This window comes from Sebastes fasciatus, chromosome 18 (assembly GCF_043250625.1).
Source record: "Sebastes fasciatus isolate fSebFas1 chromosome 18, fSebFas1.pri, whole genome shotgun sequence".
Classification (NCBI taxonomy): domain Eukaryota; kingdom Metazoa; phylum Chordata; class Actinopteri; order Perciformes; family Sebastidae; genus Sebastes; species Sebastes fasciatus.
In genome coordinates, this window is record NC_133812.1 from 15,596,996 (window position 1) to 15,617,182 (window position 20,187).

Genomic DNA, 20,187 nt, shown 5'->3' on the forward strand with positions numbered 1-20,187 from the left:
TTTTAACGTCACTATCTGTGAATAGTGCATGATGTAGAGTAGAGAGTCATTTTGACTTCTTTTGTTCCTCTATTGATCTTTTTAGGAACATCAACTTTCTTTTCACTGCTTCATTGACAGTTGCGTGAAAATGGGCTTGAATCTACAAATTGTTGCCCCACATAATGTAAATATAAAGCTCCATTGTGCTGTTTAAGCAGGCAAACTGTAAAAGCTCCTCAGTATCTGTTGTTTTTAACGTTTGTTGTTCGGACGTTGGTTTCCCGTAACGTGGCTCTGAGCTCTGGCTGAAATGTCTTCATTCATAACTTTGGCTCAGTGATGTTTGAGCGATCCAAACCCAAATGGTTGCTTGGGCTTTTTTTCATGATCCAAGAATGAGCAGGGAATGAGATGTCTTCATAAGCATCGTGAAACTATTTTAGGACAAGCAGCACTGTGATCTCTGGTATCCCTCAGCCACTTTCCCACAGTCCTCCATGCCTACTTTGATGCATTGCGTTATAGCTTATCTCAAAAGTTAAGTAAAGGAAAACTGTGACACAACAGTCATTTATCTTTTATTTCCTCTTACCGAGTATGTAACACATTTGTCTTTTGTTGTCTGATCTTTGCTCTTGAGGATGATCTTCTTTTAGTCATTTCCCAGTTTGTGTGACACACGTCAGTGACTATACCTTTAACTTATCGTGGCTTATTTAAGTTTAATTATACATTGTACTGTAAAGTGAACAATTCTGATGTCATTTAATGAGGTTCCTTGTTTTGTATTTATGTTGCTGCTGATTTTGTCTCATCCTTTGGCAATTACTGTAATGTTGGCAGTTCTCCATTAAGCCAGCAGGTGATGCTACATAACAACCAATGTCCGCTGTCTGTGTCTGTATATTCACACAAGAGCAGAGAAACTCAACATCTTATACATTTTTAGAGGATCATGCTATTTAAAAATGTATAGTAAGTGGCCACTTTATAAGAGACACCTGTAAAATCCAATGCAATCCAGTATCAGCCATAAATTCTACCTTTACAAAGAAAAGGTGAGGTTGTAGCTTGCAATAGTGTTGAACTGGACTGATAGGTGTACCTAATAAATATATATAATAACAATAATAATTATATATTTAATGCTTCAGGAAAGTGCCCAATATTCAAGAGTCCAGAAATTATATTAAAATGTTTGTAAGTGAACAAAATTTGTCAATACGTTATTCAAAAGGAGTTTTTTTGGTGTGAAATGTTGCTTATAGTTGTAGTATTATATCTGCAAAATGATTGAATGTGGAATGAATGAATTAGAAAATCTATATCTGAATAAATCATCGGCAGTACTACGTTCTGGTTGTATCAGAAGTGTAAAAAAATAATAAGGCATAATTTAAATTATCATCTACCAGCAGTACTTCTAGGTTGAGCATCTATTTCCATTGGTCTTATCAAGTTTGTGTGGAGAGAATCTGTAATGGGGTTGTGGGTCTTCATCCGGAGGCCTCGCATTGACAAGAACATCAAATGGACTGGACGGGTGCATAGAAATTATGTCATCCCGCACACACACACTTATTGTACTATTCCAAACCGTCTGGGGATTCCTAGACATGATCCTAGCCATCACCATCAAAGTTCATTTTTACTCCAAGCGTCCTCCAGTGATTACCTCACTGCTGGGTCAGGTTTTAGTGAGTCATTCTCCGGCAATCTCTCCGTCTCGCACAACACACAGGAAAGGAATGCAGCTACAGACCGGAGGATGAAAACAAAAACACATGCTGGTAGCAATACGGAGGAATATGTCCTCTTTTTTCCTGTAATGTAGGTTACATTCCTGCTGACTACTTGTCAGAGTAGTAACTGCAACTGCTTAACCTCGCTCAGCGATCTGGCGACTGTTGTGTTTACAAAACACAAAACCGTTTTTTTTTTTTTGTCTTTTAAGATTTTAATCTGTAGAGTAGACGGAGTTCACCATCTGACCACACATACACACACACAGTCAGACTGCTCGAGACTGGCTAGATGGAGTCAGACAAACCCCAAATACTGAGCAGCATCACGCCAGATTTCCCTACTACACACACACTGACAAGCCAGCCCAGTAAAGTCTGCCTCGTCTGGGGGTAACAAGCCTATGAGTCATACTTGGGGAGTCAGTTGGATAGGAATGCCAACAGGAGACCCCTTAAACCCACACCAGCGGAGACAATGATGTGTGTATGTCATAGCCATACAACTCAAATGACTCATTTGATTCGTCCACCATCTGTGTTAGTCATCGGTTTTCTTAAATACATGTACATAGGAAAAGGAATACCACGCCGGCTAGACGATGACTTAAGGTGAGATCACGTGGAGTCAGCGAAAGCTTGTCTGTCGCTCTGTTGTTGTTGTGGCTGAGGTTTATGTCTTCATCTTGTTGCAGTTATCGAGTACGACGCTTATATCGATTACATGGTACTTATCTGCAGAGGTAAAGACTTTTAAATGCTTATCTCTGTGTTGTGATTAAGTATGAGGCAACTTTTTTTTGAATGCTGGTCTACACACAGGTGTGCTCAGGTTGTGTTTCTGGCTACAATCGGTTTAGCCTGGCTCAGACTTGGTTCTCCATTTACTGCTCTGGCTCCTTGTTGCAGCTTTTGGTGCTAGCGTACAGGGCAGTGAAGAAGACTGCTCATTCCTAAGTTATGATCAAACCCTACACTCCGGCATGACCATTGTGCTCCTCTTCATCTGGACTATTGGCTATCCCTTCAGTTCGTAGGCTAATCTCGGTGGTTTCTGGTCTCAGTCTCTTCTCTCCTGCTGCATGATGAAAACCAACCTTTTCAGACTACACCTAGACATGCTAGCACTTAGTGACCTCTTTTTTTTAAAGGTGCTGTTGATAACATTGATAACATTCAGACTCTAGATGTCACATTCTCCCTCCCCCCTTTTCTATTGCATTCACTTCACAACAATTGGTTGCCAGTTTGTTACACAACCTGCTTATTTGATACCAATGTCGTTATACTATTGGCTCACAAGCCTGGTTAGAAGTGGGAACCAAACGTCAGATATCTTCCACAGAGATAAACAAAACTTCAAATTTCGACATGTCAACATTCTTTAAATGATTAATTCACAATCATAATATTTCTTTTAGGAAAAGCCATACTTTTATTGAGCATCTTTCTAAAAGCTCTGGATGTATTTTTTTTTTAATTATTCGTCTACATAAAAATGTAATCAATATGACCTTTAACAACACTAAAGCAAGACTATGTAACTTATGAACGAAGAAATACATATTTTTCCTCTGACAAATGAAAAGTTTAATTCTTAAGCAATAACTTAGCAATAGCTTTACTTGGCCTTGTATGATCAGTGGCTAATGTTAGCAAACTTTAGATTGATGTATTGCTCTATAACAGACTTTTACTGAGCTAGTTTGTTGACTTTATGACTCTCCACTTTTGCCAATGTTGCACTGTGTTTCAGTGGTTTTCAAAGTGTGGGGGGTAATAATTTAATTTCATTATTATCCTGTCCATAAGTAACACAATGACAGAATGTATGACTATTTTGGTCATGGGTTTCATACACTCTATGGAATAAAACATCTAAAAGCAAAAATGCTATCAGATAGGGGACCCTGGTACAAAATCTTATCGAATGGGGGTCCGTGGTCTAATTTATGTCAGTTTAGGGGTCCTTGACATCAAAACGTTTGGGAACTACTTCAGCATATACCAATATCCTTACTTCCATCCATGCTTGTCACTTGTGGCAACAGTGTATACTGTTCAACATAAAGTACACAGTCTGACTTAAATCATTGTACGGCAGCACAGAAACACTTAAATGTTTTTGATGACATCTAGCTCTTATTTCTATGGAGGTTTAATGCACTTATTGTAAGTCACTCTTGACAAAAGCATTTGCTAAATTAATTCTAATTGCATTTATTTTACATATTAGACATACCATTTTTGACAAATCAATTTCACATTAGTTTTTTTGTCCACTAGGGGGCAGACCACCTTCAAACCAGCTGAGAGAGAGGGAGGCACATCCCTGACCTGACATGGCTAACGTGTTGGCAAACAGGTGCTCGCTTCCAGGAGACATGGAGGGATATCATCGACGTACCAATGGAGTCGTGTTTCTGGTTACCTGATGAATGTAAGTACAATAGTCACCTTTGGTTTCCAGCAGCCTCTAAGGGAGATATCTATGTCCGAATTTGCTAGTTGTTTGACTGTCTTCACCAGCGAGTTGCTAACTTTGTGTGTCTGCTGTTTGATGCTGCATTAATCACAGATTGTTTGCTGAAAACAGGAATATATACAAAAAATATACATGCGTTGGCTATAAAACAAAAATAAGAGGCTAAAAAACTCACCACAAAATAATTCTCACTACTTCATGAGACCCCTACACATCATTAGTCATTTATAAAATAATCTAGAGTAATAAAAGTTTTAAAGAAAAGTGCTGAAAAAACACTTTTTGTCCTAAATCCTTACATTTAGTTTCTTTTCCTCCTAAAAAAAAATTTTTAAAAAATCACCTTGTCATTTGTTCTTCTTGGCTTTTTTGGCTGCCATAGTCGCAGCCCTGGTCTTTGGCAGGCCTCTGTGACGGCTTGCTCCCACAAGACGGCATATTGTGGCAGTCTGATGTCACAGAGGTGAAGACTGTTCACTTTACATCTGGGTCTACAGGGGTGGTGATCTGCTGAGTTAAGGCCTTTTGGAAAGCAGAGGACAAGGTGTCATTGGGCCTCTGCATGAATATGAAATAGCGACGCTCATGATGTTGATTCACACTCCGGACAAATACTGTCAAAGCTAAGGCTAAACACACTTAGCATTTTTTTGATTAGCACTCAGCGCGAGTAAGGCGGCAGAAAGTTGCTGTGCTCAGTGGTTGTTTGTTGTGATTACTAATGTCAGGGTTTGTGCTAATGATTGATGGCAAGAGGCTGTCAGCGATTCCAGTTATGATTCAGCTCAGGTTAACCGTGTTGCCAAAACCAAGAGGGATTCTTTTTCAGTGACTTTTTTTCACCTTCAGTGTTGTTTTTCTGCTGTTTGGGCAAAAGTATGCAGCTTTTACTACCATATTTACTGTTGTTAAGCTGTATTTAGCAAGGACAGAGAGTAAGGAAGGAAAACAAGTCAGTTTCATCCTCGCTCTTTGTGTGGAATTTCAGAGAAAACCACATCAGGCCTTTTTCCATTTCCCTCCAACTTTAACCCTCCACACCCCCACCTCTCTATTCCCGTAAGTGCTGCAAGTTGGATAATGAGGAAATTGGCTTTTGGAATCGCGACAGCATTGGCACGCGTGGTAAAGAAAGCGTCAAAATAACAGAAAACAAAAAGGAGCTTTACTGGAAACTGTCCCAATTTAAAAAAAACAAAACAAGTATTGGACAGTAGATATGGAAGGCCAGAGGTTAATGTCAGTTCTCTGGTTTGGACGAGTACAATGACAGTGTGCAGCTACTCCCTCTCTAAGATACAGACATAATGTAGGTTTGTGCTCACACATAAATTAGTAGCATGCACACAAACATAATGTGCATGTATGCACTCACACATATACACACTCACAGCACCGGCCAGGTTAGCGCTGGCCTCCTCATGCAGAGTCTAGACAGGAAGCTGGTCCATGCCAGATTAGGGATTTTCTCCCACACACACACACACACACACACACACACACACACACACACACACTGCTGACAGTCATCTTCTTTCAATATGTCTGTGTGTGTATTGTGTGCTTGGATGTGTGTCAGAGGTAAAAAAAGAGAGAAAGGGAGGTAAAAACAGAGACGTGGTGACAGAGCACTGTGTGTATGTAGATTTGTGTGTTTATGTGCTTCTGTCTGTCTTTGTTTGAACAAGTCTCACACAAAATAAAAAACAACTCAGCCACAAAGAAACAGATTCGGTGTCAAAAGCAAAGCTTTTTTTGACTCTATTACTCATTTTCGACTCTCGACTTTCCACCCGTCGAAATGATGAGTCTGAGGCACAGTGTGAAAAGTTCAACTTGTCCTTCCCAGGTATACAGGGGCGCGCTGCGTCCTGTAGTGCTTAGCTAAATTAAACCGAGCCCCTACTGTTCTCATCTGCTCACCTGTAGCCCCTGCCAGGCCCGGCCATGACCTTTGAACCCACACAGATGGGTCTGCATAATAAGACACGGGCACACACGGCTAAGTGCCATCTCGGACATGTTTGATGGGTAGCTATATAGGACCAGGAAAGTCTGAATACTGTACGTATTGCGATGCTAATGTGTTGACCTTTGTGAGCAGATGAGGGCGTGTGTGAATGTGTGTGTGTTTCTATATTTCTCTGTGTGGGTTTGACTGAAATTTTAAGTATAAATACAGATACTAATAGAAGTGTGTGCTTACTGTACACAATCTTTGTCTCTGTGTTCGTCGTTGGCCTGAGGCCAATGACCCCTGTGCCCTGTGTATGGCAGGCTGGGCTGTACTCTTCACTCCATCTGTATGAATATGCATGGCCTCCTGGCTTCTTAGACATGGCAGTATAGACATGGATTATAAAGAGCTTTCTCTGTTACCTACAGCTGAAACAGTTAGCTGTGAGACAAATCCACCTGGCCTCCAAACTGTTTAACATTTTTATTTTGTGATAAGAAAAAAACAATAACTTTTCTGTAAGAAATAGCAAAGACGCTCTATAACATTACAAGCTCTGCCAATGGTTTGAAATGGTATACACTTCCTGTCTCCTAAGTGGGTGTGGTTATGACGTGTTCGCCTTCCCGCTTTCATCCCCCCCATCTCGTTTGGAAGTATTGTGAATGTCATGTGGATGGATGAAAGCACATTTGGTTATATTTGTATAATGTATTTATATTTTCTAGGGCTTCCAAATTATTAAAATATTTAATTTTGATTAATTACATGATTTTCCATAGTTCATCGCGATTAATCACACACTTTTTATCTGTTCAAAATGTACTTTAAAGAGAGATTTGTCAAGTATTTAATACTCTTATCAAAATGGGAGTGGACAAATGTGTTTGCTTTATGCAAATGTATGTATATATTTATTATTGTAAATCAATTAACAACACAATACAATAACAAATATTGTCCAGAAACCCTCACAGGTACTGCATTTAGCATAAAAAATATGCTCAAATCATGACATGGCAAACTGCAGCCCAACAGGCAACAACAGCTGTCAGTGTGTCAGTGTGCTGACTTGACTATGACTTGCCCCAAACTGTATGTGATTATCATAAAGTGGGCATGTCTGTAAAGGGGAGACTCGTGGGTACCCATAGAACCCATTTTCATTCACATATCTTGAGGTCAGAGGTCAAAGGACCTCTTTTGAAAATGGCCATCCCAGTTTTTCTTCACCAAAATTAAGTTTGTAGCGTTATTTAGCCTCCTTGGCAACAAGTTAGTATGACATGGTTGGTAACACTGGATTCCTTAGGTTTTTGTAGTTTCATATGATGCCAGTATCTTCACTTTAGTGTTAAAACAGAGCCCGCTACAACCTAAAAACTGCAAGTTGAGTTAATGCGGTAAAGAAATTGCGTTAACGCATTGTTATCAGGTTAACTTTGACAGCTCTAATATTTTCTTTTACTAACATTAGACATTTACACAGCTAAGAGCCATATTTGGCATTATGAAAGTTAGTTACTGTAGCTCTGGCGTTTGCGAACGTTAGTTGCCAGATCTTGCGAGAGTGTGTTCATGAGACAGGGAAATGTCGCAAACAAATTGAATTTTCTCTCGATTTGTCCGTCTGAAAATGTAATTTTAGCGTCAGAATATTGGGAAGATATGTGGTTTGTGAAAAATGGGTCCAATAATTACTTTGGTGACTATAGGGCAAAAGAATCAGTCATAATCTGTGTTCATGTTGATTTCTCCCATTGGAGTTAATAGACTCAGGACAGGGTCTGTGACCTAATGTGTATCACTTTTGGGGTCCTTGACACAAAAACGGTTGAGAACCACTGTCCTAAAGGGGATGACACAGATACAGATACAGATACTTTCTGAGCTGTCTCTGGGAGTAGTTCAGTTTGGGGTGAATTTGACTGTTTTTCCTAGATATATTTGTATGACCTTGTGCTCAGTTTGAATATATGTTGAACTATTGTTTTTAAGCGGAGTTGCTGTTTGATCCCATAGACTTCTATGAATTCAAATGAGCAATTTTACAAAGACGTGGAAACAGTCTCTATAAGTTAGTCTAGCGCTGAATAAGTCAGAAATAAAACAGTAAAAATAAATCTGTACATTTTCCTCAAAATTGAACCCAGTCAGTGTCAATTCAGTAGATCCCTGCTGTGAAAAATGAATAATATATATTATATAATCCACCTTCATTCCACCTCAGGACATGACATATTTGATGTTGACACAAAGCAATCCTAATACTTTTTCATTATATAAGGTTCAAAGTGCTATTTTTAGAAGTTAGTCATCTCCACCCCAGTCCTTCTGTTCGACACCGACTGAATATATGAGCATATTTACACCTTGTCTCGGAGAATATATGACATATGTGCACTGGCCACTGCTGCATTAACAGTATATTTCATCCCCTTCTTGGTTCCGTCTGTGAAATGGTCCTCTTCATTTCCCACATGAGTGGTTTTCTTATCATCCGGGCCCCCTCTCGCCTGCCCCGGGGGCTGAGTTAAAGTCGATAAAACACCCAAATATTCTGTTAAACATGGGCGGCCTCTGCCATGTGGCCGCTCCCTGCAATGCCTCCTGGGTAATTATGGTAATAACTCAGCTGTCAGAGGCGAGGCCAGAGGCCCCGGGATGACGAGGTCAGACCGGAGAGCCTGAGACGAGAGGAGCGGTGGTGGTGGCGGCGGCGGAAGCTGAGCGGCGGGGTCAAGGTGAAGCGGGCGGGGCTCTCGTGTTGCTATCCCATAAACCCTCGCTGTCACATCAGAGGCCGCTGGATGTATGTGGACATTCCCTCTAATCTGTCCTCCTCGACAATCAAGATGCTGATGAGGGATGATGACAAGTGTTTGAGTAGCTCGGTTATTTGTGCAGCCTTGACTGACAGACGCTTGGTCGGGTGGTCGCTAGGAAGGTCAAAATGTACCTCTGTTTGGGCTGCTGGAATTACAGATTGCTAATTGTTGTGATATATATTGATGTGGTTTTGAAAAAGCAGATTGATCAGTCCACCATATTATTGTGTATTTCTTTATTTCTTTATTGAGACGGTCAGAAAATCGAGAGGCACCGGACAAAATGTTCTGGCGGAATCTGATCCATTTATGGGTACATGTGGTCCCAGAGACGGAGGTGTACACCATCACTTTCAGAAATTAAAATCGACTTCTTTGTATTCTCTGTATTGTCTGACCGCCTGCACTCTAATGACAGTCTCTCATATGATGAATAACTGAGAAAGAAACAGAACGACTCAACTTCTGGACATTTTTGCAGAAGATTTATTTGTCCTCATAAATTCAGCTGTTCATGTTAGACTCTGATTTTTACACGTGTTGTTTGTACATTGAGAGTCATCTATACTTTATATACCTTACAGTGTGTATACACTGAACTGAACTGGTTAATACAGAAGTAATGTAGTGTACTACTTCTACAGTAAGTTGGTATTTCTGATATAATTTGTCAGTCAATGTAAACATCAAATAACAGCAAAATAATAATACAATATTTTTAAGAACATTTGAAGTCTTAAATATCTGAATTATTTTGAAAGGCAGAAGGAAGTAGGGCTGTCAATTGATTAAAATAGTTAATCACGATTAAGCGCAAAATAATCACATATTTTTTATCTGTTCAAAATGTACTTTAAAGGGAGATTTGTCAAGTATTTAATACTCTTATCAACATAGGAGTGGGCAAATATGCTTGCTTTATGCAAATGGATGTATATATTTATCATTGGAAGTCATTTAACAGCACAAAACAATGACAAATATTGTTCAGAAACCCTCACAGGTACTGCATTTAGTTTACAAAATATGCTCAAATCATAACATGGCAAACTCAACCCCAACAGTCAACAACAGCTGTCAGTGTGTCAGTGTGCTGACTTGACTATGACTTGCCCCAAACTACATGTGATTATCATAAAGTGGGCATGTCTGTAAAGGGGAGACCCGTGGGTACCCATAGAACTCATTTTCATTCACATATCTCGAGGTCAGAGGTCAAGGCACCCCTTTTAAAATGACAGCTTTTCCTCGACAAAATGTAGCGTAAGTTTGGAGTGTTATTTTCGCGACGAGCTAGTATGACATGGTTGATACCAACGGATTCCTTGAGTTTTCCTAGTATCTTCACTCTAGCTATTAGAAATAGATCCTTACAAAGTAAAAGCACGCAGTGACTCACTCACTGTGTTTCTGTGCATGTGTACACTTGCATGTGTGGCCCAGGCCTTTCTTGCATGACCTATATTTAGACTCAAAGCTACGCTAGACGAACAATGACAGAAACACAATATTCCCCCACATTTGGTCCAAATTCTGGTCAGGGGGAGAGACCACAGGAAAATGTTACCATTCAATCACCATTTTGGCTTCTTCAGCATTTCTTCATTTCCTTGAACCTTAAATTTTCCCCTTCTTGTGCTACTCCTTCATCAAACCGAGCCAAGGCTTTGTCTAGGTCACTCCGGTCTCTTTGCATAGAAATATCCTCTCCAAAGTATAAATTTGATAGGAAGTGGAGTGAAGTGACAAGTGTAATAATTTCCAGTGACACACATCTCCATTCAGACCGAAGTTTAATGTAAAAGTGATCAGCGCCAGGGCTATTATCACAGGCATCCAGATGTCAGGGAAAATGAGAGAGCTGCATTCAGGGAAAGTGTGAGTAAAAATCTCACACCACATTGCAATGAATAACCCCATAACACACCAGGAAGCTCTACACTTAAGTTATTTTGAAGCCTAACCAGTATTAGTATTGATCGATGTGGTCTCAGCCTTAATTTTGCTCCATAGATTATAATTTATTTTTTATGTTTTGAGCAAGTGCCAAGCCTTAAATATCTCCCATCAGTTTATTCCTGCCCTGCTGTATTGAACCCGTATTCCTGCTTACATAGTTACATATTGTAGTTTATTCACTGCCATCCACCCCGCGGTTCATTGAGACCCCTGACCTGCAAACAACTATAAATATTTATTTGCGTCGGCTTGTCTAAAAATAACTGTATTACAATAGAGTGTCCTGGAAGAGGTCCAGGAGCGTTGTGCAGCGAGCAGTATAGTCAGCATTCAGAGTCCGGCCTGCGTGTCCAGAGAGAGATGGGCCGGTGTCAAGAGGCAGACATATTGATAGCTTTGTGGTCAACAGGAAAAAAGTCACTTAGCGAGGGATCCTTTGGGTCCAAGGATGTATTTCTGGAACACGCAGACGGAAACAAGGAGCAGTTTGGAGCGATGCACAGTGGTTCTCCAGTGACATCTATAAACACTATCCCCGTCCTTTTTACAACGTCACAGTGCTGAATTTTAAATGCCAGCAGCGATTCCAAGGTTAGAAATATTACAAACCGTTCAAATGTGGACAAAATAGACTCCCTATATTAATAATACTGGCAGTTCAACAACAACAACCCATCTATAGATTTAAAGGCAGTAGTCGTCATCGTGAGAAAGGTTTAGTCATCAAATAAAGATGAATTAAAGAATAGAAGCAGGATGAAAGCTGATGGGAATGTGGGGAATTGATTGACACAAACACATACTTTTTGGCTACTTAGCATTATCGCCACTCACACAATAATAAATATTAAACTGGATAAATACAAACAGGTCTCATTCATAAAGCTTCACAGTGAAGAAACTCTGATCCAAAGTCCAGGTTTGGCCTTTCAGATCAAAATAAAATGGTAGAAGGGGTGTAATCAGTGATTGGTCCTACTTTGCATTAATATATTAACAGATTTTGTGGGATCCAAAATTCGAGTGTAAACTCTTGGTTGAAGTGACGTTACACGAAGAAACCGGAAGAAACTCAACACCGGGGCAGTGTAATTGCAGAGCGATGCAGACACACCAGCACACAAGTATAAATGCTCACAACGGCGTAGGCCGAGTCGTCTCTGCGTAGAACTATACGTTTTAGTTTTATTTATTTGTGCAATTGTTTGGATCTAAAATACATACAATAAGAGAAAACAGTCATTTCAGTGCAGGAGAGGAAAGAAGCCTGTAAGGCTTATTCATAGTCCTCCCCTATTTAAACAAATAAAAAAAATACATTATTACTCAAATATATATGTAAATCAGCCTTAAGTTGACATGGGTTTCAGCTCACATCGACTCCTCTTATAGATTAAAGCAATCCACTCTTCCTCGTTACAAAAGTAAACTTGTTAAAACCAACAAATATTTCATTAGAAAATCCTGCCTTTTTACTTTATATTCCATAAGTCTACAACACGTTCCACAACTGGGTCATAAAACTATGCGACCCACTCTTTACCGTACCTACAAACAAATAAAAGTGCTTGTTAAATGTTGTAAAGTTGCTTCAAAGGGGCATGCATTATTTCTATAACACACACAATAGAGAGAATAAACTTATTTCAAATATGATATTTGAAGAATAGAAACAAATATGGTGAAAATATCACCATATGAATAATATTCAACTGTAAAATATGAATTTGGCTCCTTCAGATTCAACACATTCTCACTCCCAACTCATCGCTGCTTGGTCAGTGTCCTTCAGCATCGCAGACCGACACACGGGGAACCCCTCTTGCGTTACCTTTGGACGTGTCAGGGACGGCGTGTCAATGTACTCTCATTACATGCATAGCGTCCTTTCAAAATAAACTTCCGTTTTCACAGGAAGTTAGGTATAGGCAACACAACCACTTAGTTACGATTAGGAAACGGTTGTGGTTGGCGCTAACTTAACTGACTCACATTACTCACTGACAATACCGACGACTGACAGAATAAGTCGACGTTACTTTTAGTTTCATACGGGACACAAACACCGGTCTTCTGGTTAAAAGTCTTGTTTTGTTTGACCCATCCACCACCCCCTACGGCCCGCCTTTAGCGGACTCTCACATTATGAATACTACGTCACTTGCTCCGGCCGTCGAATAAAGCCGTGGGTGGGATTACATTGGAGTTAGCTGAAAGCCCGGTTCGTCACATACTGACGCTAGAGGGTGCTTCCGTGCTGTGGTTTCCAATGCTGAGGGGCGCTTTTCCCAATCGGCGGTATTTGACAAGTTGAGAGTGAGACCGGGTTGGGTCAGCATGGACGTGTCCCGGCACTGACTAGTATATGATGTGTAATGCTGGATACATTGGCATGTGAAAAGTTGTATGATCCCAGAGCAACAGCTCTGTGACTGAAGCACAGCCGGCTCCGATTCAAAACTCAGCTCTGTGGCGGATGATTCTACTTTCTTTGTATTGTCTTCATTGTTAGTGCCAACGCCGTATGCCAGTCAATATCAAACTGTCTGCCAGTCTGGCTCAGTATGAGACACAAGTCTCACTACGCAACTTGTGCCTCTCCTCCCCAATCCCTCCTTCACCCCCAGAATGCAATAAATGTCCGGCCATCATTTATTTTAATTCACTCCCCTCTTGCACAGATGAAATGGATTCGTAACCTTGTAGGACAAGGACGTGCATGCCGTCTGCCGTCAGTTGCTGAGTTATTCTCAATTCTTCTAGCATAGAGAGAGAGAGAGGCCGAACGAGAGAGAGGGAGAGAGAGAGAAAGAGGCCCAATGATGAAGAGAAATAGTCTGGCATGCAAATTGCCAGCTGCCATGTCCAATGAGGAGGCCCGGCAGAGATTGTCACCGTAGAAACTCAGGACAGGGTTAACGAGGCTGAGGGAGAGACGGAGCTTAAAAAGACAGCAGCAGTGACGGAGCGAGGGAGGGAACATAGTCTGAAAAAACTCAGTGTGATTTATTTGCCAAATCAAGGCCCGATGAGTGGATTATGGCTAGCCTAATGAGAGAGTGTTTAGGGGAGAGCTAATTGGACGTGACCAACGAGGAGAATGCTAAGAGCAGGCCGTGGGGATTGGGTGGCGTATGTCATTCAGCAGACAGTAGTTTAACTCAGAGTGTTGAAGTAAAAGAGTGAAGAGAGAAGTGAAGAGTACAGGTGTGTAGGGCTGCAACTAATGACTTTCATTAATCTGTGGATTTTGTTTCTCAATTAATCGATTAATTTAGTTTACGAAATGTCAAATAGTTTAAAAGAGGCCATGGCAATGTCTGTAACTTGACGATGATTAAATTACTGTCATATATAACAAAGGAAAACGGCACATCTGAGAAGCTGGAAGCTGGGAATGTTTGGCATTTTTACTTTAAAAATCACTGAATTATTCGATTATCAAATTAGTTGCCGAATAATTTTGTGTTGATCGACTAACCGATTAATCGACTGATCGTTGCAGCTCTACAGGTGTGTTGACGCAATTTCCCGACCCTTGTTTATGCAGCAGGTCAGACCCGGCGCTGTGTTTAGCCCCCCTGCGCAGTGTCCTTTGTCTGCTGTATATTGTGTGAATTCTTTTGAATAAACAGCTGATCAGCATCATTTGCTTGTGTGCTCTCATAGAGGATTGTCTGCATTCAGGTTAGAGCCTGACTCATAAGCCTCAGCAATAATCATATTTCTGTTTATTCTGAATAATTTTATCTGGGATAAAAAGGAAGTCAGTAAAATCTGTAAAGAACCGTCGTCTCTTTCAGGTAATAAAAAGCATCCTCTGCTTCCTCTAGTTGGGTCATGATGACTAGACATCCAGCAACATTGTGCCGCCCACTAGAGGGTAGTATTTAACTACAGGCAGCATTTCATATTTACTCAGACTCTGCTCTGCATGCTATATCCATTGCTTGCATGTCTATCTTTATGGTTGTGTTAAGTTTAATTTTTTGTCTCCACAAGCCACTTAAAGCATTCACACCTGGACAGAAGAACTTTAACTTTTTGCTTTTCAATCATCTCTAATGTTTTGAGCGTAGTGCCTCTGAGTTTTTAGCATCTAAGATCAAAATGATGTCCAGTACACAACGGTGGAGCAGAAAGTATTTATTGTATTCTCAAACTACAACCTGCTGCATGGATGTGCATATTTTCTTGACATGATTGTGAGGATTGAGTCACATAAAGTCATGTTTTTTGTTAACTCTCCTACATTTACTTACTAAATTGAAAATGTTGTGGTTCTGAATGTCAGTAGATTGCTGCCATTTCAAATTATCTGCATGGATTTTGAAAGATTTATTTAATTAGGAGGAGCAATTTATTTTAAATATTTTAAGGAGCATGATACAACAATTAGTGTCACCACCTGCTGCGGTTAAGATTTAAGATTTCTTCATGATGTGGTTACGTTTTTGGAAAGGTGCAATTACATACAGTATATGCTCCCTGTTTTTTTCTATTATTATTAACAAAATAATACATACTTTGATTAATTTAATAGACTTTATATCTGTTGTTCATCTAAATTGCACAGAGCCTTTTTGAATTTATTTCAACATTTTATTTCCATGTATGTAGTTTATTAAATCAACCACTAATTTCTCCGCATTTAAAAGCGCCCGTTTCTTTTCTGCCGTTGAATGCAGATCCTCTTAGTGATGACATTTCCTTTGTGTGTCCACTGAAGTCCTTGGAAATGTTTGTGTTGCATCCATTTGATCGCCGCCGCCGCAGCATCTCTCTCATTTCATGAGTGCAGCGGCATGCACATTTGAAATGGGTTAGGACACAAATGGGATTAATGCTTGCAAGACATCTCCTAAAGCGTTTCCACCTGTAATGCTGTTTGCAGATGCACTAAATGAGATGTCTCAGCGGGAGCGAACGTCTCAGTATGCAGAGCTAACGGAGGGAGGCCTGCACCAGGCTGCACTGTGACCCTCCTCATGCAGCTCCTACATTCGGGTTCCAATTTCGACGGGACGTAGCATATAGGGAAAGAGACAACATGGGAAATGTGATTACACGGTTGCCTAATGTAAGGGAATCTCATTTGTTTTGTCGGCCGTTTGATTGTTCCTTTCTGCGCTGGCAAATTTCAGGAAAATACAATGCAGATGTGGATGAGGGCGAGCAGTCACTGTTACCACCCAATCTGAGGAAGAGTGTTTTTGACTTTGAAAACCTCAAACTTGTGTTGCTGTTAGACACGGGGGTAGAAAAATAATTTTAAATGAAGCTTCTGTACCGAATCTTTCACATTTGTCTGAAACTGTGGCAAGTCAAGGACTCTTTTTCTTTTTTTGCACAGTGCAAAAATACACCATCATGCTCTAAACATAAATGTAAAAATACAACCTGAGAACTGGTCCCAGAGTGCAGACTGCATGTGGTCACAATGCAGGATTATGACGTAAGATGTCTATTAAAGGAAAAGACTTTCCTAACCAAGACGAATGAGTGATATCGAGCTCTGGCATGACAAACGAGGGCTGAAGTGTCGCAAGTGTTTTATGACGGCCCCTAGGGTCCTTATCTCCCATAACCCCTGACCCCTCGACCTTTTTAAACCACAAGGGTGATTACAAGTGGCCGGCCAATGGAATAACTACTACAGTATACTACTGTTTCACGCAACCTCTCCCTGTGGTGGAGCCAGTAACCCCTTCATGCAGAATTATAGTATTTTTTCATTGAAACACCGACCGGAAAGATGGCAGAAGTCAAACGAGGGCTGCAACTAACAATTATTCTTATTGTAGATTCATCTTTTGATTATTTTCTCGATTAATCGATTGGTTGTTTGGTCTATAAAATGTCAGAAAACACTGAAATCAGTGTTTCCCAAAGCCCAAGATGATGTCCTCACAGTAATATACAAATAAACGTCCATAAATACGCTTAAAAATCATAGAAAAAAAGACCCTTCTAAAGAACTACATCAAGTTTTGAGAGACGGGGGACAACGGGGAGTCAGACTTTAAAAAAAACCTGTTTTAGATCCACCAAACCAACACTCAGTTTAGAGTTTAGCTGACAAATGATAGCTTCATAGTGTCTGTGTTTTTATTTAAAAAAATAATTGATTAGTTGTTTGGTCTATAAAATGTCAGAAAATGGAGAAACATTTCGATCAGTGTTTCCCAAATCTCGAGCTGACGTCCTGAAATGTCTTGTTTTGTCCACAATTCAAAGATATTCAGTTTACTGTCATAGAGGAGTAAAGAAACCAGAAAATATTCACATTTAGGGAGCTGGAATCAGAGAATTTAGACTTTTTTTACCTTAAAAAATTACTCTAATTGATTATCAAAATAGTTGGCAACTATTGGATTAATCGAGTAATTGTTGCAGCCCTAAGACAAACTAGTGCATCATATTAAAATGCATAAAATAAACCCATGAAGAGTTTACAGATAATAAAAAGACAAACTTGGTCATTATCCCCAGACCTCCTCCTCAAATATTCCAACATAACAAGACATGATTTCTAATATCAGTGGACCTGAGGTGTTTTTGCATCACGTGCGTCGCGTACAGTCTGCTGCCGTCTTAACCGGTCAGCAGAGTGATGAGCCGAGGTCTCACTCACTGCTCATCCGCCACACCTGTCATGTAACCGACTATGATATCTGTTCCCCATGAGACGCATAACTGTGTGACACTGGCATTTTTCACCGCAGGCTCTGACAGCAACAGCAGCACTGACCGTTAAAACCCCAGGGCAGGTAGTAGTTTATCGAACGCCACTGAGGTGAAAGAGCAGTTGAGTAAAGTAGAGCAGAGTTGAGTAGATTTTTCCAGCCTTGGTGTAATTTTAGGATGAAATCTAAGATATATTCAGGTGGTAAAAGTGCAACCGTGTGTGACCTTATTGCCGCAAGAGTAAAGGAGATGAATAAGTTGAGTTGACTTTTGCCCTGCTGCAGCGTTTGATTAGTTGTTTGTTTACTGACGGGATGAATTTTGGGCGAGGACGGGTAATTGATGTACACATGTGCTCCCTCGGATGCGAGTGCGACCGGCTACCGGAGATGTACATCATTTTCCGTAACATTGCAGTCTGAGATTAGTGCGGGGTCCCAGGGGTCTCGCTCGTCACTCCATTTCCTAAATTGACAGCTGGAGAAACTCTATTCCACCGGACGTGATAAACGACACGGGGCGTCGGAGGAGTGCGTCGCAGAAGAGAGAAAGGAGTGATAAATGGGGGAGGTTGGGAGGAATCAGGGCAGATGAAAGTTGTTGGGCACTGAGAAATGACTGACAGCTCATTATGAAAATCCGAGAAGGGAGTCTAACTTGTTCAGCTGAAACGTTTTCTGTCTTTTCTTTTTTACCAATCTCAAATACACTGAATACACAAAGGTCCACTAATGTTGAGCCCTTTAATTGTCTGTGATTGTGTTCTTTTCAGTGTTGAGAGTGAGAACATTTCTAATGCAAGAATAACAACTGGAAAAAAGCTGCTCTAAAAATAGGTTAAAAAAAATTAATAAAAGGTGTTAAGTAATAAGTAAAAAAAAAATCTGCGAATGGAACAAGTGAAAGTTCTCTTGGTAAGATTTCTTGAAATAAGATGTAATATTAGGCCTTTCAAGATAAAAATAAATCTTGATATTAACTGGGAAAACTCATTTTGAGCTATGTTTCACTAGTATTAGGAAGAACTGTGTGTCATAATAAGCCTGTAATGCTGTCAAGTATTTTTTTTCTCTCCATTTAACAAGATATTCAAGATGCATTGTCTTAAAACAAGTCACTGAAATATTACTAGTTAGGTGATTGGGGCTTATATTAAGTGTTATGAGATATTTTGACTAGTAATTAGACAAATATACTTTATAAGATTTAGCATTTTTGCAGAAGATTCAAGATTAATAAAAACAAAAAATGAAATGCATATCAATTTAAAAAGGCTGCAAATACTGATACTAGATGCAGTGGGTCCGCTCCGTTGAAGCTGTTTTTCCCCATTTCTGTAAACTGTATATGTGTCTAGTTTTCTGTCTCATCTGCTATTTATTAAACATGTTCCATATAACATAATGGACAATGTGGCTGTTGAAAAGAACTTTTGGCTGAACAAATAATACAAATAATGAAGTAATGTATTTAAATTTGTCGATGGATATCAAACATTCCTGTTATAAACAGCTCACTTAATTTAATTCAGATTTTATTAGAGTAGATTGAATTTGAAAAATTAGCGATGGAGGAAAAAATCGATAAAGCATAGTATCACAATGTTTTGCGTGGCAATATTGTATCGATACACAACTATTAACATCTTAACAATTCGACCGGCCGCTCTTCTGTCTTTCAGAGGTTGTGGCATCTTAAAGCTACAGTGAAGATACTAGTATCATATAAAACTTGAAAACCAGAGGAATCAATTGGTATCAACCATGTCATGTTAGCGTGTCAGGAAGAATGCTAAATAACGCTCCAAAGTTACGCTACATTTTGGCAAGGAAAAACTGGCATGGCCACTTGACCTCTGACCTCAAGATAGGTGAATGAAAACTCTGAGATGAACAGACTGAAAACTGTATCTTAATAAATAAAACAGATGTTGACAAACTGCATAATTTACAGTTGGGAAAAATCGCAATATATCTCTTCGCAATACTCAGCATATCGCAAAATGTTTAAAATCATAATAAGATCGTATCGCGACTTAAGTATCACGATAATATGGTATCGTGGGGCCTAACAATTATTGTACGTGGCACAGTTTTATAATTTTATTTGTAATAGCTGTAGTTTAATTTGGGGTTTCAATGCCTCACCTTGTGAAGCTGGACGTTGCCACCTTTCTCAGATCTACTGTATTTTTGACCACACATTGCACTGGACATAAGTTACTATTTTGGCATGAACACCCCCATTTTTTGTTCTTTTTTGATGTTATTCTCTACAGTATAACCTTTGTCATTTACATTTATAGCGTATACAAAGCTATAAGTCACCCATCAGGACATTAGAAAGCTCAAGGAAACCCTTGAGATTGCCAGTTGGCATTGCTTTATTGGGTATTTTCCCTCAGTAGTCTTACTAGCTTCTTGCAACCTCACTCAATTTAGTTGTTTTAGCCCCCTATGGCCGTGTTGCTGATTTTGAATAAGTGCTCAGGGCACGAGGGGTCAGCTGCAATTTCAGCCGTAGCTAAACTGGTCTATTCTAATGTGA

The 20,187-nt window shown here is 39.9% G+C and overlaps 1 protein-coding gene across 5 annotated transcripts in view; it reads left to right on the forward strand.

Annotated features, from left to right (window-relative positions):
- Positions 1-20,187, forward strand: part of LOC141755984 (steroid hormone receptor ERR2-like) — a 110,623-nt gene that overhangs the window by 16,907 nt on the left and 73,529 nt on the right. For 2 of the 5 annotated variants that reach the window (XM_074615382.1, XM_074615384.1), the window contains exon 4: positions 4,011-4,164. The exons of 2 other annotated variants lie outside the window; for them this stretch is intronic. In XM_074615382.1, coding sequence (XP_074471483.1) covers positions 4,163-4,164 — 2 coding nt within the window. In that variant the 5' untranslated portion in view covers positions 4,011-4,162. The remainder of the gene's footprint in view (positions 1-4,010; positions 4,165-20,187) is intronic. One more of the 5 variants, XM_074615383.1, reaches the window with a different exon arrangement.